The sequence below is a fragment of the Triticum urartu genome, chromosome 6A, assembly GCF_056163025.1.
Source record: "Triticum urartu cultivar PI428250 chromosome 6A, HENAU_Tu73, whole genome shotgun sequence".
Taxonomy (NCBI): domain Eukaryota; kingdom Viridiplantae; phylum Streptophyta; class Magnoliopsida; order Poales; family Poaceae; genus Triticum; species Triticum urartu.
The window spans coordinates 41,800,413-41,826,372 of record NC_141878.1 but is presented as its reverse complement, the minus strand read 5'-3'; the positions used below and the strand labels follow the sequence as shown (position 1 = coordinate 41,826,372).

The window sequence follows — 25,960 nt, the reverse complement described above, 5'->3', positions numbered from 1 at the left end:
GAGCACTGAAAATATGATCTCAAAAGGAATTTTAATTATCTTGTGCTCAAATGTTGCTCGATTTCGAGAAAACCAAATGACAGCAAGGCCCGCAGTGTGAAAAAATTTCTCACTAAATAGGAAAGAGTAACACCAAGAGAAATATTGCCAATGATTGCTAGGAGATAGATCAGTTCCCAACACTACTCCAATGGATCTAAAATTTGCTCATGTGAGGGTACGAAACCAGGACACCACCAACTGTCCGGAAGGACAGAAGCCACCCGAGCCAGACAATGGTTGTTGAATATGAATAGTTAAATTTGTAAACTTTGAATCTGTAATATCGTTGAATTGTGTGAACCTAGGTTATCAAGTTCTCACTTAGTATGTGTGCAAAATATCCAGTTGAAAACGGAGCACGTAAACGAAAAGATAGAAGAGTTGGCGCATAATGATTTTATTAGGGAGTTAGTTTTTTGAACCCCTTGCATTTAAGTTGAGCGAGGTTCAAGAAAGTGTTTGATGAGTTAAATTTTGGGAATTCGGTTGGAAAATGCACTCCTTTATCCCTAAACACACACCCGAAAACAGAACAACGCCCCCTTTCCCTTCATCCCTTGCGCTTCTCCCCCCCATTCCGTACGCACCCTCGCCGTGGGAGCTCCCCTCGGCATGGCCTCCTCCTCGCCGCCCCCGAGCTCCACCGCCTCCCGCGACGACGACGACGACGACCGCCGCCAAGGTACCGCCCGCGTCCACCCCTCTCCCCCCTCCCACCCCTTGGTTTCTTTCTTCTCCGGCAAGAACAAGGCCACCGCGCCGAGACAACGATCCGCTGCTCCGACGACCCGCCTCTCTCATCTCTCCTCTCGCGGACGACGGGAGCAGCCGCGCGCGCGCAGCCCGCCGCCGATCTCGCATTCCCCCCTCCGCTCCGTGCACGAGACGAGGGTTCTGCGAGGGTTTTAATTCAAATTATTAATTCCACTCTCCAATCCATCCATCTATCTATGCCGCAGATGCGATGTGGGAGAGGCGGACGCACGCGAGGATCCTGGTCTCGGACGCCGACGCGGGCTGCATCATCGGCAAGGCCGGCTCCGACATCCACGCCATGGAGGCCCGCTCCGGGGCCCACATCAAGCTCTCCGGGCGAGGCCGGCCCCTCCCCGGCACGGACCGCAGGGTCGTCCTCGTCTCCGGCCTCTTCCGCACCGTCATGGACGCCGCAGAGCTCGTCCTCGAGAAGCTCTTCTACCTGGTATAAACAGACATTCAGATTCAGGGCCATCTCCCTCTGCCTCCCTGTAAAACATTTCTTCAGAGTTACATTCAGTCGACTGAATTGGTTCAGAGCAGTTTCATCTTCTCCTGTTGATTGATGGACTGATCCTCTGCTCTGCTCTGCTTGCAGGGCGACCAGGTGATTGACGCTGAGGCCACCGTGGTGCTCGTGGTGCCCGACGCCTGCTGCGGCGCGCTCATCGGCAAAGGAGGGGAGGTCATCAAGTATGATTACTTACTTATATTGCCTCCCCGTTCTCATGCTCAATATTGCTGTGCTTGCTTGCTCCGCTTACTCTGCTTGCAATGAACCATATGATATATGCTCTCCACCACACAAGGCCCAAGGAGAGTGCAATGCAAGTGCCCCTCTTGCTCTACATCTACCTACATACATGTTTGGTTTACGGCAGCGCAATTACATGTTTGGCAAGCCTTTCTCGGGCGCCGTCGCTGAAATGTGATCATGAGTTTCGTGCATTCGGAGGGATAATTCATAACAGTTTGCAGCACATTACTACCTGTTCTATCATCTCCATATCTACCTAGTACATTTGATTGGCCGCTGTGGAATTGCATATTTTGGAGCCTTGTTTGGAATCGTCATGAAAAAATACGTCTGCCGGCATTGCTGAAATTGCAATGCAAGTGACCCTTTTATCTGTATCTGTTCCAACAGTGCTGCTGTTATTTAATTACTGTCTTTAAGCCATGTTTGTGTATGTCATCGCACGTAAACAGAGGCGTGCTGTACGTTCCAGCTTCAGATCTGCTTCTTCAGTTCCACTATCTGGGAGTAGTTTTAGCTTCCATTTACTATTCAGAACATTAGCTTGCATTTACTATTTGGGGGCCTGCCCTCCACGGCTCCACCAGCACCCGTCATCATATTTCCTCTTCTTTTAATTCTACTTTTCAGATATTCCAAGTCTGATATTTGTTCCCCTTTTTGTTCATCATCCAGGTCCTTAGCTGAGGAGTCAAATGCTGGAATCACGGTCTCACCCCACGACATCTGCTACGGTTTCCATGATAGACTGGTTACGATCACTGGACACTTGGACAATCAGCTGCAGGCAGTATTTCTTATACTGTCCGAGTTGCTTGACGACGTCCGCTACTCATCCTCCGTTGCAAGTATGTCTGCATAACTTTCATTTAGCACTGGTATTTCTGTTTTTGTCGTTTTATCCATTGCCTGCTACCCAATTTGTTGCATGTTGTCTGCCTTGAGGCATTTTAGTTTAGTGGACTATCTACCACAGGCTCAAAGACTTGCAGTAAGATTGAACCTGAGCAATGCGTCGCTTCCTAATCGTTTCTGCTATGTTTACGTGCCGACATAATCGATTAGCATTACAATTTGCTGGCACTGAGGTGCTACCTACTAGCTCGTATGCTATCACCTTTTGCAGTAACTAATTGGCTCATCGCATTTCTCAAAAACTCAGGCCTTAGTTTTCCAAGTTCAAGTGTTCGGTATGGCGGTGATGGGCAAGATGAGCATGTCGAAAGATACCGCAGCAGGGTAAGACATCGTTGCTGAATTGAAATACACATGTACATGTTGTGATAAGATATCCTCTTAACCTGGATTGGATTGCCTTCTCTTCATGTATAGTTGGTCCGTTCAATGAAGCTTCTCTTCTCGGTACATGTCTGGCTAACAATAACAAGTGTTTAAAATTTAATAGGAAGTGAGGGGAGTTTAGAAGAGTATGAGAAAAAAAAAGGTTTTGTTCTCTATTTCTTTTATTCTGTCGTAATGCTTGTTGGTCATCCACTAGAGTAGAATCTTGATTTTCTGTCAGAGGTAATCGTTGTCAAATGACAAGAAAGTACATAATTTCAATGCAGAAAATTAAAGTTCTTATTATAGTCATGTAAAATACCGTAGGTTCACTCCTACTGTCTAGTATATTTTATGCTTCAAAGTTCAAAAAATATAAAGCATGTGCTGACTGTTATATTTGTAAAGAAGAAATATATTTTATTTTTGTCAAAGGACTCACCCTAATCCAACAGGCATATTATTGAAATGAAATTGTGGGCTTGACTCTAACCTGTTAATCTGATTTACATATGCAAACGTGTGCGTAGTTTCATGCACCCAATTAAGCCCCAAGTCCCTTTTCGCTTCATATTCGCATCATTATCCAGGGACCATAAAACACCTCTCGCTATTTTCATATATAGTGGTTGCAAATTATCTACCGTTCATGCCCAGTGTACCAAATAAGCCTCCGCCGCGAAACCTGAACCATCTTCTCATTGAATTTGTTCAGCCTGACACACCCGTGAGATCGCCTGACTACGACAGCCATGTGCAAGGGACCCTCACCATGGGTGTCGCGGACGAGTACGTGGGCGCCATCATCGGCTATGGCGGGAGGACCATACAAGAGATCGAACGGGTACGTACATATCTCCCGCACCACCGAAACGCAACCACAAACAGTTAAACAACAGGGCTATGGTTTGGACTAATGGTTCTGCGTCGGAGTGCAGGTTACGGGCGTGCAGATCAAAATCGTGAAGGGGGAGTTCATACCTGGGACGAACGAGAGGTAGGTACTACAGCAGGTTTCAGCCGGTGTTTGCGTCTTCTTTACCCGCGAAATCAGGCCCGCCTGCATGTCATTTAACCTGCACTGTGTGTGTGGTGCAGGGAGGTGGTGATCAGCGGGACACGGGAGGCGGTCGATGCGGCGGAGGCGATGATCGTGCAGCGGGTCTCGGACGCCGCCAAAGGTCGCCGCCGGCAGCAGGGTGGCGGCGGTGGCGACAGGCGGCCTGTGAAGGAAGTGGAGTAGCAGCGGTGATACAGCAGAGCAGAGCATAGTACTGAATTACTGCTGGTGGTGGTAGTAGAACAAGAGATGTCCCAAGTTTTTTGGTCCCTTGCGTGTTGCTGGAGAAGTTAATTAGCAAGAATTACTTGGGAGGGGAAGGCATGGTGCAATCACTGATGGTTGCACGGCTAGTTTTGGTTTTGGTCAATGTTGCTTCCATGTTTGATACTAGTGTATGTATCCGTACCTTGTGTTTCAGTGAGAGGATGGACGGATTATTCCTCTGGATTTGATTTATCCAGCCCAAGAGGAGAGGAGTTTTGAAGTGGAAGTCTTAAGCAAAGTTGTTTTTACTTGCACACAAAGGCCCTGTTCGGTAATCACCCGCTCCCAAAATCTGCGGAGCGGCGAAACTGCAGCTCCTCTGATTTGAACTGCAGCTCCGCCAACTCCGCTCCTGGAGTTGTGGAGCGGAGCGGTACCGAACAGGGCCAAACTTGGATGATCTGATCTGTCCTCGCTTGTCCTCGCTGGTACCGAACAGGGCCAAACTTGGATGATCTGATCTGTCCTCGCTTCCCTTCTGGGCTTCTCCCCACTTCCATAGAGCTCTACCCCCCCGCCCCCCCCCCCCCCACACACACCCTAACTGTCGTTGGACTCCATCCTGTTAGGTTGATCTCCTCTGTGCAGGCCCAATGGCCTGCCAGGCCCTTGGTCAATGCGCCCTGATCGGGGGCGCCCAACCCATTATGATTGGTGAGCCCTTGTGACCTGCGCTATATAAACAAAGGTGGGGGCCGGGGCACGACTTACGAGGTTAATCGCTGCCGCAAACCCCATCGATATTCCCTACCGATCTAGGGTTAGCGCGGTACTCACGGGAAGCTCCACTACCGCCGTCATCCACTCACTGACATCACCGGCCACCGTCATCATGGCCGGCACCAGGAGTTCCTCATCTGGACCAGGAGAAGGTAGGTTCACCGGGAGTTTCTAGCCTATCCGATCCAGAGACCCTATCAATGGTATCAGAGCCATTTTTCTCACTACCAGTTGCAACTCCATCAATGACAACTATGGGAATAGACCCAGAACCTGTCCGTCAGGAGCCGACTGAACCCGTTGTTGAGCATGAAAGGGAGGTGCAACAACAAATTTTAGAAAAAGTGCCAGAAGTTGAGGCACAGAATGTGCCAGAAACCGAGGCCCTTAGAAGGTCTACAAGACACCAAAAGTTAGCTATTTCTACTGATTATAAAGTTTATAACACGGAAATGGTTCATACAGAAAAAGATCCCACCTCATATGAAGAAGCCATGAGAAGCCCTCATTCATCGATGTGGATAAAGGCAATGGAAGACGAGATGAAAACGATGAGTTCCAAAGATGTTTGGGACTTAGAGGAAATTCCTAAAGGAGTCTAAACAGTATGCTGCAAATGGGTCTATAAAATTAAGTATGACTTTAAAGGAAATGTAGAAACGACTCGTGGCAAAAGGATTTACACAAAGAGAAGGGATATATTACAATGAGACATTTTCTCCAGTCTCATGTAAGGATTCCTTCAGAATTATAATGGCATTAGTTGCTCATTTTGATTTAGAGTTGCATCAAATGGATGTAAAGACGTCATTTCTCAACGGGGATTTAAAAGAAAATGTCTACATGAAACAACCCAAGGGTTTTATCATGGAAGGCAAGGAAAATATGGGATGCCGCCTGAAGAAATTCATTTATGGATTAAAGCAAGCCTCTAGACAGTGGTATCTAAAGTTTAATCAAACAATTAAAAGTTTAGGATTTAAAGAAAAAATTGAGGATAACTCCATTTATGCAAAGTTTAAAATGGGAAATATATTTTCCTAATCTTGTATGTGGATGATATCCTGCTTGCTAGCAGTGATGTTAGTCTACTACAAGAAACAAAGAAGTTCTTATTCTCAGATTTTGACATAACAGATCTTGGTGAAGCATCATATGTTTTGGGCATAGAAATTCATTGAGATAGGAACAACGGAGTCTTAGGACTATCGCACAAGGCATAATTTGAAAAAGGTTCTTAAAAAGTATAATATGCATGCGAGCCACACCTGCTCCTATAGTCAAGGGTGATAGTTTTGGGAAATTCCAATGTCCCAAGAATCAGTACGAGATCGATCAAATGAAAGCAGTACCATATGCTTTGGCTGTTGGCAGCTTACAGTATGCACAAGTGTGCACTCGCCCTGACTTAGCTTTTATCACCGGGGTACTCGGTAGATATGAAGAGAACTCAGGCATAGAGCACTGGAAGATGGTAAATAAAGCATTGCGTTATGCACAAGACACGAATGACTACATGCTAATATACAGGAGAAGTGATTCCCTAGAGATAAAAGGGTATTCCGACGCAGATTTTGCGGGGGAGAGAGATGGTAGAAAATCCTCATCAGGATACGTATTCACTCTCGCTGAGGGAGCTATTCGTGGAAAAGCTCCAAGCAGTCGATAGTTGCATTATCCACGATGTATGCAGAATTTATAGCATGCTTCGAGGCCACGGGGCAGGCGATATGGCTAAAGAAATTTATACCCGACTTGAAAGTGGTAGATTATATTCACAAACCACTAAAGATGTACTGCGACAACCAACCCGCAGTATTTTACGCTCACAACAACAAGTCGAGTAATGCTGCCAAAACAATAGAGATAAGGTATTATGTTGTGAAAGATAAAATCCAGGATCAAACTATAAGTCTCGAGCATATAAGGACAAAGGATATGCGTGCGGATCCGCTAACGAAAGGCTTACCACCCATTGTGTTCAAGGAACACTTAGCCGGCATGGGTTTAAGGGAAAGCCTTATGATTTCTGGATAGGCCCAAAAGGAACAGAATTTGCTTCTGAACATAACGTATGTTGTAGCTGTATGATTCTATCGGCAATTAAGTTGTGACGATGAAACATGCTCTATGTACCAATATATGATGAAACAAATAAACTAGAAAGTATAAAGTTAAAAGTAAAGTTGATCAATGGGGAGAATGTTAGGTTGATCTCCTCTGTGCAGGCCCAACGGCCTGCCAGGCCCTTGGTCAATGCGCCCTGATCGGGGGCGCCCAATCCATTATGGTTGGTGGGCCCCTATGACCCGCGCTATATAAGCAAAGGTGGGGGCCGGGGCATGACTTACGAGGTTAATCGCTGCCGCAAACCCCATCGGTATTCCCTACCGATCTAGGGTTAGCGCGGTGCTCACGGGAAGCTCCACTACCGCCGCCATCCACTCACTGCCATCACCGGCCACCGCCATCATGGCCGACACCAGGAGTTCCTCATCTGGACCAGGAGAAGGTAGGTTCATTGGGAGTTTCTAGCCTATCCGATCCAGAGACTCTATCACACCCTTCCCACATCCCCCCTCCCGACCTCATCGGCATACAACGATGTTTGTTTGTTTGAGCTTTAATGTGTTCCTGAGCTCACCGCAAATGTTCACGAAGCAAGGCAAGAAAATCTTCCCGGTCCGCCGCCTACTCTGCTAGGGAAGTAGGTCACCGGTGTCAATTGACAGTACCGAAATTAGGCTCAATTCCATACGAAAGCTTTCAAGGGTGACAAGTGGTCATATTTTTAAGAGTAGGTTATTATCTAAAAAGAAGTAGGTAGGTTGTTAATACTCCCTCCATTCCTTATTTTAAAACATCCTTGGGCTTCTTCGTGGGCTTCAGTATGCATTTAGCACTGAAGCGAATGAAAAAAAATTTATTGATCAAAGAAAGATGGTAAAAAGGGTCTAAAATTGATGTATGAAAAAACACGGCCAACTGAGACCCTTGGTATAAACAAAGTTACATCAAGTTTAACCACTTCGCATGAGTGGTAAACTATATCAAAAATAATTGTACAACAAAAAAAAGTTTGACCAGACTTGTCGTTTCTTGATCACCCATTCACATCGGTGGGTTCTTACAAGCCTCTAGTGAAAAACCTGCAACTATATGTTTGACAAAGTCGCATGACCCTCACATCCCAATTGTGGAACTAAAAGACCGCTTGCTGAATACAACAAGCCCAGGGGACAAATTAAATTGCTTGAAAGGAAGGATGCTGAAATAATGATTCATCAATGAGACGGGTATAAATAAAGAGTTCAAAAGCATGAAAAAAGAGAGGAGAGATGTGGCCAAAACTCAAAAACATAATCGCTATCACAAACAAAAATATGTGTCAATGTTGTTTGTGTGCAGTCCATAAAATAAAATATGTAACCGTGAAATTTTATAAAGACATACTTACATCCGTATGTACATGTATAAAAAAAATCCAGATTTATTTGATACAGTGAGTTATTTTAAAAAGTGGTACGTGTCCAAAAAGAGTTTTTCGATGGAATAAAGCCACATGTACTTCATTTCACAATCATTTTTTTTGCGGAAGACTTCATTTCATAATCATACAACATCATGTTCACTGCGACGGTGGGGGAACATGGTTCACTTGTTTTAGAGGGCCACACCAGTACACACAACATTTCGAACTTGCATGTTTAAAATAAACTCTCAATATCCTCAAGAAAACATAGTAGGAACTAGGGATGAATTATAGCCGCCTAAAAACCGTCCAGAAATATGATTAGTTGAGTTCTAGAGAGAACAACGACAAAAGGTAGCACAACAATTCTGCAGGACACAAGTGGTCGTATGTTTAGAAGTAGGTTATTATTATTATCTAAAAATAAGTAGGTTGATCCGGTACATCCCTACATATCACTATGTTGTTTTGAGATTTTCATTTCCCTGACAATTCACAAACTTCAAAACCTTCTTGGGGTTTTCACTCTTCGTGGGCTTTCAGTCTCCAAACCTTGTTTTGGGCTTCCCTTTCTTTTGGGCTCTTCTTCGTCCAAACTCTCTACACCGTCCATTTCGAACCTACGCTGGAGGCCCCCAATCGCGTGCCGCAAGCCCGCTTCCCCTTTCCCATCGCCGCCCGCGACGCCTTCATGATCCTCGGATGCCGCCATGGCCTCGTGCTCATCTTCCTTTGGACGCGGAACCAGCTCCTGGTATGGGATCCCGTCACGGGTGACCAGCACTTCCTAGACATCCCCCCAGGGTTCGACAAGGAGGAAACCGTGATTAACGGGGCGGTGCTTCGTGCTGCCGGAGAGGCCCGCCATTTCCAGGTTGTCTTGGTAGGCAACAGCGGCATGCAGCTTACACGGGCTGTGGCCTCGGTGTACTCGTCGGAGACCGGTGTATGGGGTGATCTCACCTCGACACTGCTTCCGGCCAAGGATCCTACCAGTGATGTACCCATCAGGATTTTGGTCGTCTGCTCTGTGATGGTTGGGAGTTCCGTTTACTGGTTGCTTACTGGGAATTGGTTTGGAATACTTGAATTTAATGTGGATAGGCAGAGCCTAAGTGTGATAGATGTGCCAGTGGACGTCGATGCGGGGAGGTGCTCCTTCACGGTTATGCAGGCGGAGGGTGGTGGCCTTGGTTTCCTCTTCCTGTCGGGCTACTGCATCCAACTATGGAAGAGGAAGACGGACTGTGATGGTGTAGCTTCATGGGTGCTGGGAAGAACTGTTGCACTAGACAAGCTACTTTCCATGAATTCAGAGGAGGGGAGTCAAAGCCCAAGGATACTCTGGTTTGCTGAGGACAATAATGCGGTGTTAGTGCGGACATTTATCGGCGTCTTCATGGTCCAGTTTGAACCATTGCAGTTTAAGAAACTTTTTGAATCCTACTGCTGGTTTCACTTTTATCCATTTGAAGGTGTCTATACCGCAGGTAAAAAGAAACAAAGTTAGTATTTTATAGTCTTGTATTGTTGTTATTGTGTTATGTGGTTTGAGTCAGAGGTAGCAGACACTTTATCTGTTTATTCTATGGATGTCCATACAGTAAAACAACGGACATGATGATTGGCAAAAGCAATTTATTTGGGGTTGGCATATTATGTGTATAATAAGCGAACTATTTTCTTTATTGTTGCAGGCCTATTGACATGGTCAAGGATTTCATTATGAGATACAACTGAACTGTTTTCTTGATTTATAGCAGTGTGTTTATTTAAATATCTAGTTAATGCCCTCGTACGTATTTAAATGTTTGTTGGAATCTCATTAGTTCCTTGCCTTCCTATTTTTGTAGATGCTCGCATTGGTGGTGGACACGGTGGAGCTAAACTTTTGTGCGATGCATAATATGATCTGTCTGGATAGATGCTATCTTGAATTTGTGATTTATTGATCAGGTAACTATTTGTTAGTGGTAGCAGAATATTTTCCCTTTATTTTCCTTCGAGGGTATTTTCTGTTTTACTTTTCCTGGTTGCTATGTTGCATTTTCTCCTGTGGTTATGTTTTACTTCCTCCGTCCCATAATATAAGAGCGTTTTTAACACTAGACTAGTTCATAATATTGCTTTAGTATTGCTCCATGAATTCCCTTCGAGGGAGTACTTTATTGCTCCATGAATTCAAATTTGTATTGGTAACTAGCAAGTAACAACACCTCAGCTCTTGGCTTCAAACTTGCTTTGTTATTACAAGCTTCACACTATTGCTTTCTTAGGGAAAACATTTCACATTACTGCCCATCCAGGAACATTATAATACATAATGCTCGCTTGCAGTTATTGTACAATTATGCTAATTTTAGGTGGGTCTGGTTTAATATTTTCAGGACGTATATCTATTTGTCAGTCTAATTCTCATAACCTCCAACATAGTGTGTCTTATCCAAAGTACATATTGGCTGTTGTAGTGGTTTATGTGCAGTATAATTTCTGCGACTTTTGTCATTATAGATGCTTAATAATTTCTGTACTGAATCCATGATCAAAATGACCTGTCTAGATTCATACTAAACACTTCTCTCGTCATGAGTAGTTGCCAATGTTTCGTTTTTGATACTGTATGGAGTAAAAAAGGCGTTATCTATTTTAACCGAAGGAAGTATCAATTCATAAAAGGATGCATTATAAAATCCCCGAGGCTTCCACTGCATGAATTTGATTAAGTTCATTTTTTAGTGACTATCTAGCTTGTACATTTCTAATGAGTATGCCCATGAGCTAGAAACCAAACGATTCAGCTCAATTAACTGTCGTCCTATTGATGTTCTCGCTTTGTACTGTTGGTTTTCTCCAATATTGCTGAGTTGATTTGACCTAAAGCCTTTGGCACAATTTCCACATCATCGAAGCTCTAATGCTTACTGTCCGAACCGTACACAAGTTGTGAGATAATTTCCATGCATCAAATAATTGAGTATTAGAAATCTGTTTGACTGGCTTCACTGATTGGTCGACAGGTAACAAGAGTTAGGTTTCGGATGGCTGAGATGCAGAAATGAACTCTTTGTTTCAGGCTCTTCCATCCTGTATGCTGCGCATGGGGCCTGTAATGTGCTCCACAAGGGAATTTGACCCGCTATGTGTCATGCCCTGGTCAAATGTGCCGTGAACTTGTAGGAATTAACATGTCCTGGTCAACTGTAACTGGAGTTAATCTTCTGACTTATGAACTGCCCGTCTGTTATCTGATTTCTCTAGGAAAGATTGGAACTAGCTTGAAGAGAAATTAACTTCCTTCTGTTAATGCATTAGCGTTGGCCTTGTCACTGAATATTACGTTTCATTTGCCTGCGTTGCATTTTTTTTTCCATCATCGTTTGCTCAGGTCCCGCAATATCCATGCTTATGCCCATGACGTTTGTTCATCCTTTTTGTGTGTCTCGATCTGTATTTCAAAGAGATATCATTGCTCCAGGGACGCCTTTATGAGTTGTGCTAATTTGCACATATTCAGTAGCAATGCTGCTACTGGGATAATTTTCTTCTAATTTATGTGGGATATGGTGAAGGCTGAACACCTGGAGATATTATGGCCTGTGCCATAATGCTGCCAGTGCTGGCGACAAGTCTTCCCTTCTGGCTGCCGCCTCATCTGCCCTACAACTTATTTCTGAGATCACTAACGGTATGAACAGAGAGCTACAGGTACTGTCAAAAGCTGGTCCAAGCCACCTGGAGACTCGCCGTAAATCAACATCGACGGCTCGTCCTGGCGAGAAACAAGCATGGGACATGGGGTTGAGACGGTCTGACGCTCAGAGATTGGGATGACAAACTTTCTCATGTAGCCGAGTAGCTGACGGCCTGACACTCTTCATGCGCGCTGAGACGGTCGACAGCCTGAAGGCCATCGACTTCGCTGCCGAGGCAGGTATGGGGCGTATGACCATAGAAACTGATGAAATGAAATGAAACAGTACTGAGGTCTGCCCCCAAAACCAGTAACTTCGATATGGCTCGCCCATGGCATGCTCTCTCGAGAAGCAAAGATATCTTTGTGCTTACCATCTTCATTGAGTTCAGTGTCTATAGTTTAGCTCTGGGTGGTGTCATGCTCAGTACTATGGCATGGAAATGTACCTGTCAGAGATTTGGCAGCAAAAGATTATCAATACAGTCCACCCATTCCTGTCTGGAAAATAACCGAATTCTTTCATGAGTTAAGCTCTTGAGAAATGAAATACACATACAGACAGTGTATGCATGTGTCTTTTTTATAGACAAAATGGAAGGATCTTGCCCTGTCTAAGTAGAATCATCCTGGAATTGCGGATATCCATTTTGGCTCCCAGGGACACGTGTTTCTACGCCCAAAAAATAACTTTTGAAATGTCAAAAATCCCAACAATTTTTTATGTATTTATAGTTACATAGCCTGTCCCAAGCCTGGGTAAAGGAGGAGGGTTATGATAGGTTTGGCGAGCTAACGTGAAAACTCAGCCACTCTTATGGAGATGAAAACTGCGCACCGTATCTTGATCCAGATACGGTGGCAAGTGAGCGAGGATCGGGTCGTCGCATCCTTAGTGGCGCGCTACATCGGCACCCGGATGTAGTGCAAAATGAGAAAGGGTTTTTGCATTTGACTCGACGAGTGCGAAGGGTAAGGAAGCTAGCCGAGCCTAGGAGGATTCGCTTAGATAGCTGGAACGTAGGGTCTCTGACAGGGAAGCTTCGGGAGCTAGTTGATGCAACGGTGAGGAGAGGTGTTGATATCCTTTGCGTCCAAGAAACCAAATGGAGAGGACAGAAGCGAAGGAGGTGGAGGATACCGGCTTCAAGCTGTGGTACACGGGGACGGCCGCAAACAGAAATGGCGTAGGCATCTTGATCAACAAGAGCCTCAAGTATGGAGTGGTAGACGTCTCGGACCGAATTATCCTGGTCAAGCTGGTAGTTGAGGACTTGGTTCTCAATGTTATCATCGTGTATGCCCGGCAAGTAGGCCACAATGAGAACACCAAGAGGGAGTTCTGGGAAGGCCTGGAGAACATGGTTAGGAGTGTACCGATTGGTGAGAAGCTCTTCATAGGAGGAGACCTCAATGGCCACGTGGGTACATCTAACACATGTTTTGAAAGGTGCATGGGGACTTTGGCTATGGCGTTAGGAATCAAGAAGGAGAAGATGTCTTAAGCTTTGCTCTAGCCTACAACATGATTGTAGCTAACACCCTCTTTAGAAAGAGAGAATCACATCTGGTGATTTTTAGTAGTGACCAACACTCTAGCCATATTGATTTCATCCTCTCGAGAAGAGAAGATAAGCGCGCGTTCCTAGACTATAAGGTGATACCTGGAGAGAGTGTTGTACCCCAGCATAAGCTGGTGGTTGCCGACTTCCGCTTTCGGATTTGTGTCCATCGGGATAAGCGTGCCAAAGTTGCTAGAACGAAGTGGTGTAAGCTCAAGGGAAAGGTAGCTCAGGCGTTCAAGAAGAGGGTCATTAAGGAGGGCCCTTGGGAGGAAGGAGGGGATGCGGACAATGTGTGGATGAAGATGGCGACTTGCATTCGTAAGGTGGCCTTGGAGGTGTTTGGAGTGTCCAGGGGAAGGAGAAGCGAAGATAAGGATACCTGGTGGTGGAATGATGATGTCCAGAAGGCGATTAAAAAGAAGAAAGATTGCTTTAGATGCCTATACGTGGATAGGAGTGCAGACAACATAGAGAAGTACAAGATGGCGAAGAAGACTACAAAGCGAGCTGTTGGTGAAGTAAGGGGTCGGGCATATGAGGACCTCTACCAACGGTTAGACATGAAGGAAGGTGAAAGAGACATCTATAAGATGGACAAGATCCGACAGATGAAGACGAGGGATATTGGCCAAGTCAAATGCATTAAGGACGGAGCAGGCCAACTCTTGGTGAAGGATGAGGAGATTAAGCATAGATGGTGGGAGTACTTCGACAAGCTGTTCAATGGGGAGAATGAGAGTTCTACCATTGAACTGGACGACTCCTTTGATGAGACCATTATGCGTTTTGTGCGGCGAATCCAGGAGTCTGAGGTTAAGGAGGCTTTCAAAAGGATGAAAGGATGCAAGGCGATGGGCCCTGATTGTATCCCAATTGAGGTGTGGAAAGGTCTTAGAGATATAGTGATAGTATGGCTAACCAAGCTTTTCAACCTCATTTTTCGGGTAAACAAAATGCCAGAAGAATGGAGATGGAGTATATTAGTACCAATCTTCAAGAACAAGGGATGTCCAGAGTTGTACTAATTACCATGGAATTAAGCTGATGAGCCATACAATGAAACTATGGAAGAGAGTTATTGAGCACCGCTTAAGAAGAATGGCAAGTGTGACCAAAAATCAGTTTGGTTTCATGCCTGGGTGGTCGACCATGGAAGCCATTTTCTTAGTACGACAACTTATGGAGAGATATAAGGAGCAAAAGAAGGACTTGCATATGGTGTTCATTGACTTGGAGAAGGCCTATGATAAGATATCGCGGAATGTCATGTGGTGGGCCTTGGAGAAACACAAAGTCCTAGCAAAGTACATTACCCTCATCAAGGACATGTACGATAATGTTGTGACAAGTGTTTGAACAAATGATGTCGACATTGATGACTTCCTGATTAAGATATGACTGCATCAGGGGTCAGCTTTGAGTCCTTATCTTTTTTGCATTGGTGATGGATGAGGTCACGAGGGATATACAAGGAGATATCCCATGGTGTATGCTCTTTGCGGATGATGTTGTGCTAGTTGACAATAGTCGGACGAGGGTAAATAGGAAGTTAGAGTTATGGAGACAAGCCTTGGAATCGAAAGGGTTTAGTCTTAGTAGAACTAAAACCGAGTACATGCTATGCAATTTCAGTACTACTAGGTGTGAGGAGGAGGAGGTTAGCCTTGATGGCCAGGTGGTACCTCAAAAGAACACCTTTCGGTATTTGGGGTCAATGCTGCAGGAGGATGGGGGTATTGATGAAGATGTGAACCATCGAATCAAGACTGGATGGATGAAGTGGCGCCAAGGTTCTGGCATTCTCTATGACAAGAGAGCGCCACAAAAACTAAAAGGCAAGTTCTACGGGACGACGGTTTGACCCGCAATGTCGTATGACGCTGAGTGTTGGCCGACTAAAAGGTAGCATGTTCAATAGTTAGGTGTGGCGGAGATGCATATGTTGAGATGGATGTGTGGCCACACGAGAAAGGATCGAGTCCGGATTTATAATATACGAGATAGAGTTGGGGTAGCACCAATTGAAGAGAAGCTTGTTCAACACCGTCTGAGATGGTTTGGGTATATTCAGCGCAGGCCTCTAGAAGCTCCAGTGCATAGCAGACGGCTAAAGAGTGTGGAGAATGTCAAGAGAAGGCGGGATAGACCGAATTTGACATGGGAGGAGTCAATTAAGAAAGACCTGAAGGATTGTAGTATCACCAAAAAGCAAGCTATGGACATGGACGCGTAGAAGCTTGCTATCCATGTGCCAGAGCCATGAGTTGGTTGGGAGATCTTACAGGTTTCACCTCTAGCCTACACCTACTTGTTTAGGACTAAAGGCTTTGTTATTGTTGTTGTTGTTGTTATTTATAGTTACATCTAAATGCTACCTGCAAAGGTTTAGGGAAAAAGTTAAATATTTTGGCCTGTACAAAATAAATAAATTTGAACACCAAATGTTACCTTAAATTTGCTTTTTCACCGACAAAACACTACTGCTATGTTTTGTATGAAAATTGTCAAACATGCTTGTGACACTAACACGAACAACTATAAAAAATCAATTTTAAAAAAAAACAGTCTACTATTTTTTGGGTACTATTCATCCAGAAGCGTTAGGACCAAAACACTCCTTCCTGATTTTTTATCTTCCTTTTTTGAGTATGAATTTTTGGGCCTCGGGTGCGATGGGTCTCGCTATCCTCACCATGCAGAAACGCGAGGAGATGGGTGCTAGTGTCTCGCTAGGTTAGCTGGAAATAAATGCACCGAGAAATACGACTGAGCCATGGTTCAGAATACGGGCTTTCATACATGTGCGGGTGAGCCAAGAAGTGCATATGAAAATATGAGTGGTTTGCTGTATGGTGGTTGGTAGACTGCATATGAATATAAAAAATACTTCGTCCGGTGTTTGGTTGCTTGGCTCAGATCAATTTCCAGCATTGCATTTTGTTTAAAGCACTCGAGGGCCAGGCTGAGGAGGTATGACCGAATTGGCCATTTTCATTCATGTAGTTTCACGCGGACCACGAGGTGAGAAAGACCTGTTTCTTTTCTGTGTCAGGTTGCATTCTTCTCTCATTGCGCATACGGAACGCCGCTACTACCAAACGTGTGAGCTTGTATTCTATCAAACCCCACCAACCATCATGCAAGCAAAAACAACATGAGTACATCATTTCTTGCATCATTTTTCCTCAACTAGGCCACAACCTGACTCGTTTCCCTCATACATGAGGATAATATGAGTATTGCCGGACAACCCGAGCATTTGAGGAGACTTTGAGGGGCTCGGTTGGGTCAACTTTTCTTTCTCTCTCCTGTCCGATCAGTGATCATATGTCTGCCCGGTCAATTTGAGGAGTTCGACTGTAGATGCTTTAAGATACATTAAAAAAAGTTGGTTTTGTAGGCTCATAATAGCAAATAGCAATCCACTTATTTGTCTTCCTTCTATAGCACACAAACATAAAATATGTATCGGCTAAATTTTGTGTTGACGTACATATTATGAAACCAAAATAACTTCTATGGGAATAGAGCTACGTTCTGAAAGCTTTCAAAAAAAGAGCTACTTTCTGAAACAAATAACACCCAAGTTCTGCAGAATACATGCGGCCATTTTTTTACAAGCACGGTTTCCATTTATCACTATGTTGGTTTTAAGGTTTTTATATTTTTAGGGGTTTTTGAGGTTTTTATCTGCCAAATTTCCCAAACCATGAAGAGGTGCACCAAATCAAATCCGCTTTAGACTCGCGGGCTTCGGTCTATAGCCCACTTCAGTGTCGTCCGCGAGCGTCCCGGAGGACGAGGCAAACAGGTGAGGGCGGGAATGGAGGCTACAGGGAGCGGGAGAGAGGGGTGGTCACCATGCGGCGACCTACGCGTGAAGGAGAACGATAGACAGTAGCAAAGCAGAGGGAAGGAAGAAGATGACCTAGGTGGATAAGGAGCCAATGGCTCGGGGCGGGCAAATCGGAAGACAGCGCGGCGATCGGCGCCTATCATCGCCCCATTTTTTTACAAGCACGGTTTCCATTTATCACTATGTTGTTGTTTAGGTTTTTATCTTTTTATTATATGGTCTTCTGAGGTTTTTATCTCCCAAATTTCATTTTTTAAGTCTAAACACGCTTTATTCATTACTCAAACAAGTTCATGGGGATACAAGAGATGTTTGGAGGGTGTAAAAGCCACACACGGCGCCCATAATCCAAACCGAAAGCATGTTTAGCGAGGCTATGTGCCTCAATATTAGTGGCTCTACCTTCAAAGATGAAGGTACAACTATCAAAACTAGTTGATGTTTCCACGATCTCCCTGGTTGTGCTGGCGTAGGCTCCCCCGGTGCAATTCTTGATGTCCTTCACTACCCCTTGGCTGTCACTCACGACGAGGATGCGAGCAAGGCCCAGGTCAGTTGCCAGCGCAAGCGCCTCGCGGCATGCCAGCGCTTCCAGTGTCACCGGATCCGTTACTCCATGAACCTTGATGACCGAAACACCCAAAAAACTTCTTGATGAATTTCTACACAGGGCACTGAATGAGCCAAAATTGCCATCTATGGAGACAGCCCCATCGACCTGGATTTTAGCAATTCCTTCAGGAGGAGGGATCCATCTCGGATGTGCAGGAGTCACCATTGGTTGTCCAGATGTATTTTTCTTCGGTTTGCATTCGTCAAGCTCCCGGACGAACTTCAAGATGAAGTGGTATGTAGACAGTGGGCTCTAAAAAATGTGTTCGTGTAGCGCCTGTCGTCGTGCAATCCAAAGTGCCCATAGAGTTGTGACTACCAAGAGAAACTCCTGCGAAGAGAGAATCTCCTGGAGCGAAAAAAGCCATCGTTTTGCATCTGGTTCCGTGGTGGTGTTCAAGGCCTCCACGAGATCCTGATCAAAAAGTGTCCTGACGCATCTGGCCACCGTGCAATGAAGCAACGAGTGCTGCCAGGAGTCCTCAGCTCCGCAGAGGCCACAACATGTCGTTGTGGACATATTACGGTGATGCAGCACATCCGCAGTCGGGATTGATTGCTGAGCCAGCCTCCATATAAAGATTTTCAGCTTGGGAGGGACATTCACCTTCCACAACACGTTCCAGGATTGTTTTTCTTTGTCCCCATTCGACGCAAAAGCCGTTCCTTCGAGCCACGCCTCTCTTGTCATCTTAGTCTCAACTAGCATGCGATAAGAGGATCGAACTAAAAAAATACCACTTCTTTCATGTACCCAGGACCAAAAATCTTCAATATTCCGTGTGCATAGCGGGATGGAATATATAGCTGCAGCGTCTGATGGTAGGGAGACTTCATCAATCAGCATTCGGTTCCATTCAGCACTAGGTAGAGTCAGTTCATTAACCGTCTGAGGAGGGTCTGCCACTCTGCTCACAATTGGCCTCATGTCCGAGGGCCTCGGCAACCAGTTGTGATGCCAGATGCTCGTCGAATGACCGTTTCCTATTCTCCTGATCATCCCTTGCGTGAGTACCTCGCGGCCATCAATGATGGCGCGCCATATCTAGGACGGTGCCGAGTCTAGTTCGGCATGTAGGAATTCTTCGGAAGGGTAGTACTTGGCCTTGAGAGTTCGAGCACTAAGTGATTCAGGGTCCATCACGATCCTCCATGCCTGTCTAGCGAGGAGAGCAAGGTTGAAAAGTTCAATATTTCGAAAACCAAGGCCTCCACAATATTTTGGTTGCGTCATTGTACTCCAAGAGACCCAACTAGGCTTCCGTTTTCCCTCTTTGCTGCCCCACAAGAACTTCTTAATCAAGGAATTAATATGCTCACAGAGGCCGCGTGGAAGTCTGAAACATGACATGAAATATACTGGAATTGCATGTGCCACCGATTTAATAAGAACTTCTTTCCCTCCTGCCGACAGAAGTTTTTCCATCCAACTCTTGACCTTGTTCCAAACCCGGTCCTTTAGGAACTTGAAAGCCCCGTTCTTACAATTTCCCACATCAGATGACATTCCTAAATATTTATCAGAGAGCGATTCAGTTGGAATATTCAGAGCAGCCTTTATCTCAGTTTTCAAAGAAGTAGGGCAGCCCTTACTAAAGAAGACTGAGGATTTTGCAAGGTTTATCCTTTGACCTGATGCATTGCAATAATCTCCCAAATTTCAAAAACAGTGAAGAGGTGCACCAAATCACTCGTGGGCTTCAGTCTGTAGCCCACTTCAGAGCCTGCTTCTGCTCTTCACACTTCACTCTTCCCAGGCCGCGCCGCCCCCAGCCGCCGCGAGAAGATGAGCAGCCCCCGCCGCCGCCCCCGCTCCTCGGCGGCGGCGCCGCTGGACGACGACGACCTGCTCGCCGAGATCCTCCTCCGCCTCCCCCCGCAGCCCTCATCCCTCCCCCGCGCCTCCGCCGTCTGCAAGTTCTGGCGCAGCCTCGCCTCCGACCCCGGCTTCTCCCGCCGCTTCCGCGCGCACCACCGCAGAAACCCTCCCCTCCTCGGCTGCTTCGTCCATGATTTTTGCGAGGTTCGCTTCCAGCCTACCCTGGAGCCCCCCAATCGCGTCCCGCAATCCCGCTTCCCCTTCGCAATCGCCGCTGGCGACCGCTTCCACATCCTCGGATGCCGCCATGGCCTCGTACTCATCTTCCACGACTCACAGAAGCAGCTCCTGGTGTGGGACCCATTCACCGGCGACCAGCACCGCCTGGACATTCCCCCGGGGTTCGCCGTGGAGAAAACCTGGATCGGCGCGGCGGTGCTTCGTGCTCCCGGAGATTTCCACCATTTCCAGGTGGTCTTGGTAGGCAATAGCGACATTCAAAGTACACAAGCTGTAGCCTCTGTTTACTCGTCGGTGACCGCTGTATGGGACAATCTCGTCTCAACACCGCTTCCATCAGAGGATTCTGGTTTTCTCACCATGGTTTACACGGGCATGCCTGCTGTGATGGTTGGGGGTTCCTTTTATTGGTTGCTTTATGGGAATTCGCAAGAAATCCTTGAATTTGATTTGGATAAGCGGAGCCTGGCTTTAATACCCATGCCAGTGGGGAACACTCGAGACATGGGCGAAGGCAATATTTGGGTTATGCCGGCAGAGGGTGGTGGCCTTGGTTTCCTCTTCCTGAGAGGCTTTTGTGCCCAATTATGGAAGAGGAAGACCGATTGCAAGGGTGTTTCTTCATGGGTGCTGGGAAGAAGTATTGATCTCGACAAGTTACTTTCCTTGAATTCAGAGATGGAGATAGGGTACCCATCGATACTAGGGTTTGCAGAGGACAATAATGTGGTGTTATTGTGGACGTCTGTCGGCATCTTCACGGTCCAGTTTGAATCATTGCAGTTCAAGAAACTTTTCGAATCCCATGACTGGTATCGCTGTTGTCCATTTGAAGGTGTCTATACTGCAGGTAAAAACAAATCAAGTTATTTGATGTTCTTGGATTATTACTGTTGAATTGTGTACTTTTACCTGTTTAATCTAGGACGTCCATAGAATGAAACAACACAAAGATTTGCAAATAGTATTATGTAGAGTACTCGAACTAAATTTTTGTTATGGACCAATAGACATACTCAAGAATTTCATAATGGTGGTATTAGTGCATTGCTGCAGTACAAATGTTACTCAAGATGAGATACACAGTGTTTTGAAATTGAAGACAGTTACATGAGAAACTTGCTTGAACCAATTGAAATGTCAAATAGGTAGCTCAATTGGTACATCCTGAAGCTCAAAGCTGGTTATATTTCTTCCATTCAATATGGTTATCTTTGTCGATCTTGCCAGTAATAGTAAATCCCCAATGGCGACTAGGTTTGATGGTTACAAATTAGTTTTTCACTTTTAGAAGAGTCATGCTGCAAGTGACATGTCCATTTGCTAGAAATTCAGGCTAAATTTATTTAAAGATAATCTTAATATGAATAGTCATGATCACTTTTATTGCTAACATTTATTAGTATGAGCATGTTCCATTTTTATCCAGTGTGGCATGGACCATCTTAAGTGTAACTTTAGATACTTTTCCTTTCCTATCTGCTATTTTATTTATCTATTCCTAATTTTGCACCAGGCATGAATTATTTTCTCAAAATACAGCATTCTGTTTATCTACATATCTTGTTAATGCTCTCTCGTACCTATTTGACTGTTCGTTGGAATCTCATTTGTTCTTTAACATATTATTCTTGTAGACGGGGGCAATGGTGGTGGACCCTCTGGAGCTAAACTTTTGTACAATACATAATCTGAATTGTCTGGATAGACATGCTAACGTGATGAAATGCTTGAGCAGGTACTATCTGTTAGTAGTAGCATAATGAAATATTTCCCTTTCTTTTTATTTTTGCTGGTTGCTACATTGCATTGATTTTTTCTGTGGTTATGGGTCTGTGAAGTTTGAAGATGATTTGTTTGTTGTTCCATCAATGCAAATAGCTGATAACTAACAACACCTCGGCACTTGGCTTGAAACTTTCTTTATTAATATGGGTTTGCCATTTCACATATTGCTTTTTTAGGGAAACATTTTCACATTATTTTATCTAATTATTCTTTTTTTTCTTGTATACGCGTCAGACACAATCTACTAATTGATCTATATTCTGATACCCTACTATATCATAGTATCTACTACTAGTATCTTTAATACCTTAGGAGCTCATGAGACTCTTTTAGTGAAATTCATAAGTCTCAATTCTCATGAAGGATCGTTATCATACCTAATGACCACTTGCAGTTATTGTACAGATAAGATAATCTTAGGTGTTTGGTTAAGTACTTTTCTCAACATGTCTCTATTTATCAGTCTAACTCCCATAATCCCTAATATAGTTGTTTGTGTGCAGTCTGATTTCTTCGATTTCAGTCATTATAAATGTTTAACAATTTTTGTACTGAGCACATGATAAAAATGGCATGACTAAAGTAGTGACCTAAACGCTCTTATATTTCTTTACTGAGGGAGTACTCGTGAAGAGGGCACTGATAGTGATCTAAACGCCCTTATATTTCTTTACAGAGGGAGTAGTTGCCTGTTGCCAACATTTCGTTTTTGATATTGCGCAGAGTAAGAAAAAGGTCCTCTGTTTGGTTGGAAGGAAGTATTAATCAATAAACTGATGCATGATTAATGAATAAAATGATGCATGATTTTCTACTGCATGAATTTGATTAAATTCTAGGTGTTAGTGATTATATAGATCGTACGTTTCTGTAAGAGTATGCTTATGAGCTAAAACCAGATGTTTCTGCTCTGTTTCTCCGTGAGCCCCTCACATGCCCATGATTAGAAAGAAACTTTCACAAGATTTGACAAGCTATAGGATGTTCTAATAGATTTATCTGAAGCACCAACCATTTAGGCTCTACTGAGACTAGATGTAGCCAAAAGCCTGAGAAATTGAATGTGTGCCACTACAAATTAACTGTCTTCCTATTTCTGTTCTCTCTTTGTACTGTTGGTTGTGTCCAAAATTGTTGAGTCGATTCAACCTTGAGCTCTTGAAACAATCTCCATAATGTTTTTTTAGAGACCAATCTCCGTATTGTTGTAGCTAGTGCCTACTGTCTGAATCAGACAAAAAAAAATGTTAGATAAACTCAATGTCTTCTGCGTGGATGAGTACTGCAATTCGGTTTATCTGACAACAATGGTTGCTCTGCAGGTAACAAGAGTTAAGTTTCGTTGTCAGAGACGAAGAAAATGGATTAGTTGATGTATGTTTTTCTACTCTCTACGCTGTGCATGCGGCTTGTGATGTGCTCCACAAGGGAATTGACCTTCTATTTATCATGCCCTGGTCAACTGTGATGATGTGCACTTGTAGGGATTAAACATGCCCTTCTATTTATCGCCGAGATCCTCCTCCGTCTCATAGGGCTCTTCTGCATGCCTACGCTGGAGGCCCCCAATCGTGTCCGCGCTTCTTCTCCTTGCAGTTTGACTAGCACATGATGTACGACGCCAGGGCAGATTTATTTTCCTTGATGCCCACGGGTTTCAGCGCCCTAGCGGAAGAAGGTCCTGGTCTAGACTCCGTCAACGGCGACTAGCCTCCCCACGGGGTTCGATTGGAAGAACACCTCAATCAACGGGCGGCACTCCGCTCTGCTGCCGGAGACATCCACCACTTCCAGGTGGTTTTGGTACGCAAAGACAAACATCATACATGAGGTGGCTGCCTGCATTTACTTGTCGGACGCCAATTCCATCTAAGGCTCATACACAAATACGCTCGGTGTTTTTTCTATGTTGTACGTGGTGTTAGCTGTGGATTTCCTTTAATGTCTGGAATTACCGATTTTGATTTCGGCGATTTCGTCTTTCATGGTTCTTTTTTTATGCACCAGGCTTGTTCCATTATAAATCAAGTGTCTCCAAAAACACTTGGCTTACAATCTTGCATCTTGATTGGTCAATGCAGGTCTTCCACGGATTACGCGTCATGACCGTTGGATTTGCTTAGTCGGACGGCTGTGAGCACCTATTATAAGCTGAGTGCCGCCAAGAAAAAACACACTGCTTATACCCTTGCATTTTGATTGGTCAATATAGGCCTCCCATGGATTACAAGTTAGAGCAAGTATAGTAAGCTTATGTAAGCAGGACATGGAGGGGAAAGAAGAGGAGCCGGCTACAGAATAAGAGCCGGCTGCAACACGTGCTCGTAGGCACTATGTGAGAGTGAAAGGTGGGCCATTTATTAATAAGGTAGCACATCTTTGTATCTTATTATTATACTTGAAGGCTACAAGTTTTTTTTTTTTGAGATAAGGCTACAAGGTTGGCTATAGATGACAAGGGAACGTCATATAGACATCAGCTGGCTGTACTATTAGGCTGGTCATAGTGGGGAGTAACTTAGACTAGTGTCATATGCATGCCACTAGTCTAAGTTACTACCCCATAGTGCAAAGTATCTTAGTAGTAGTGTCATAGTTTGTTTCATTTTTATTGCCTTATAGACTCATTTTATCTCGGGAAGCGCTATGTTACAATAACATATTATGTTACTCCAAATACCTCTCTCCTCATTAAATACTTGTCACATAAGCAAAATTGTCTTGGGATGTGTTAAGTTACTATCTAAGTTACCCCCACTATGACTAGCCTTAACCATGCTCTTATGACCGTTGGATTCGGCTTAATCGGACGGCCCTGAGTAGCTATCTTATCTGTCCCATCTCTCACTCTCCTTATCTCTTTTCTCCTCCAGTACGCAGCCGCCGCAGCTCCTCCTCTGGCTCGCCTCGCTGCCACTGCTCCTCCTCTCGGCCAAGCTAGTCCTCGTCCCCTCTTCTCTCCTTGTCCTCCTCTCCACCTCTTCCCCTCTTCCTTCCTCGCCAGCAGCAGCAGCACTAGGGAGCAGCGGCGGCGGCAAGCGAGCAGCAGCAGCGGAGTAGCAACAGCGAGCAGCAAAGTAGCAGAAGTAGGGAGCGCCGGCGGCCGCGGAGGAGCAGCAGCGTCAAGATAATTGATTCTTGCCGGAAGGAACACACGTACACAGCTCCTGAATCTGATTCTTTTCGTTTATTTACACATGCGCACACAAAACCGGTGCATTGCCGCAAGCTCGAATCGGGCCTGCTTCTTTTCGTTTGTTTCTCGTCATTGTTCAGTGTTTACAAAGGGATATACATGCGTATACATACCGCTGGTGGCCCACGACGGCCCTCGGTTTATATATAAACCGGGCTGCTCACCTCGGCCCTTGGTTTGCACCCGGCTTGTACCTAGTAAACCGTGTACTACAAGCCTCTTTTTATATATAAACCGAGTTTAAATCGGCATAGCCGAGTGTATTAGGTACACGGCTTAATTATAATTTTTTTGAAACTAGCTTGAACCAAGTCAAGTGTCAAATAGGTAGCTCAATTGGCACATTATGAAGCATAAAATTGGTTATATTTCATTGTTTGGATATTATTATCTTTGCCTTGCTGATATTATTAAATCCATAATAATGACTTGGTTTCATATTTTACAAAATAGTTTTTGTAACGTTTAGAAGAGTCCTGATGCAGCTAGTAAGTTCATTTGTGCAGGAGAATTCAGGCTAAATTTTTACAAAGATAATCGAAATATGAATAGTCATTATCACATCTGTTGCCAGAATTTATAAGTATGGGTACATTTCATTCTTGTCTGATATAGCATGGAATGAGCTTAATAGTAATTTTAGATACCCCTACCTTCTAATCAGTGAACAGTCTAAGTATGTATGTTCTTCAATTTACGATATTAGTGAGTATATATTGTTATGAGAATATTTGATTTATTTATTAGTAGGTGTTGTTTGGTTTATCTTTTTCGTAATGTTGCATCAAACCTGAGCTGCTTTTCTCAAGTGAGTTTATCTAAATACCCTGCTCATGCC

General features: G+C 44.6%; 4 protein-coding genes across 5 annotated transcripts; all 4 read left to right on the top strand.

The window, feature by feature from the left end:
* Nucleotides 1–556: 556 nt before the first annotated feature.
* On the top strand, nucleotides 557–4,389 carry LOC125514196 (protein BTR1-like). Of its 2 annotated transcripts, none has more exons than XM_048679478.2 (8): nucleotides 557–724; nucleotides 1,002–1,243; nucleotides 1,397–1,491; nucleotides 2,231–2,403; nucleotides 2,718–2,794; nucleotides 3,552–3,680; nucleotides 3,775–3,833; nucleotides 3,935–4,389. In XM_048679478.2, exons 1-8 carry the CDS (start codon nucleotides 655–657, stop codon nucleotides 4,077–4,079), a joined length of 990 nt encoding a protein of 329 aa, XP_048535435.2. In that variant the 5' UTR covers nucleotides 557–654; the 3' UTR covers nucleotides 4,080–4,389. The 2 variants fall into 2 exon arrangements, with proteins under 2 accessions (XP_048535435.2, XP_087387274.1); XM_087531148.1 differs by having other exon boundaries at nucleotides 3,552–3,684.
* A 2,177-nt stretch (nucleotides 4,390–6,566) lies between these two features.
* LOC147963691 (uncharacterized) lies at nucleotides 6,567–12,327 on the top strand. The gene is made up of 4 exons (XM_087529667.1): nucleotides 6,567–6,754; nucleotides 8,899–9,845; nucleotides 12,051–12,060; nucleotides 12,204–12,327. The coding sequence occupies exons 1-4, from the start codon at nucleotides 6,567–6,569 to the stop codon at nucleotides 12,325–12,327; spliced, it is 1,269 nt and encodes a 422-aa protein (XP_087385793.1).
* An 825-nt stretch (nucleotides 12,328–13,152) lies between these two features.
* LOC147963690 (uncharacterized) lies at nucleotides 13,153–13,551 on the top strand. Its single transcript, XM_087529666.1, has one exon. The coding sequence runs from the start codon at nucleotides 13,153–13,155 to the stop codon at nucleotides 13,549–13,551; it is 399 nt and encodes a 132-aa protein (XP_087385792.1).
* A 6,245-nt stretch (nucleotides 13,552–19,796) lies between these two features.
* On the top strand, nucleotides 19,797–23,394 carry LOC125515059 (putative F-box protein At3g16210). Its single transcript, XM_048680478.2, has 3 exons — nucleotides 19,797–20,988; nucleotides 21,776–21,876; nucleotides 23,249–23,394. Exons 1-2 carry the CDS (start codon nucleotides 19,866–19,868, stop codon nucleotides 21,826–21,828), a joined length of 1,176 nt encoding a protein of 391 aa, XP_048536435.1. The 5' UTR covers nucleotides 19,797–19,865; the 3' UTR covers nucleotides 21,829–21,876; nucleotides 23,249–23,394.
* Nucleotides 23,395–25,960: the final 2,566 nt, after the last annotated feature.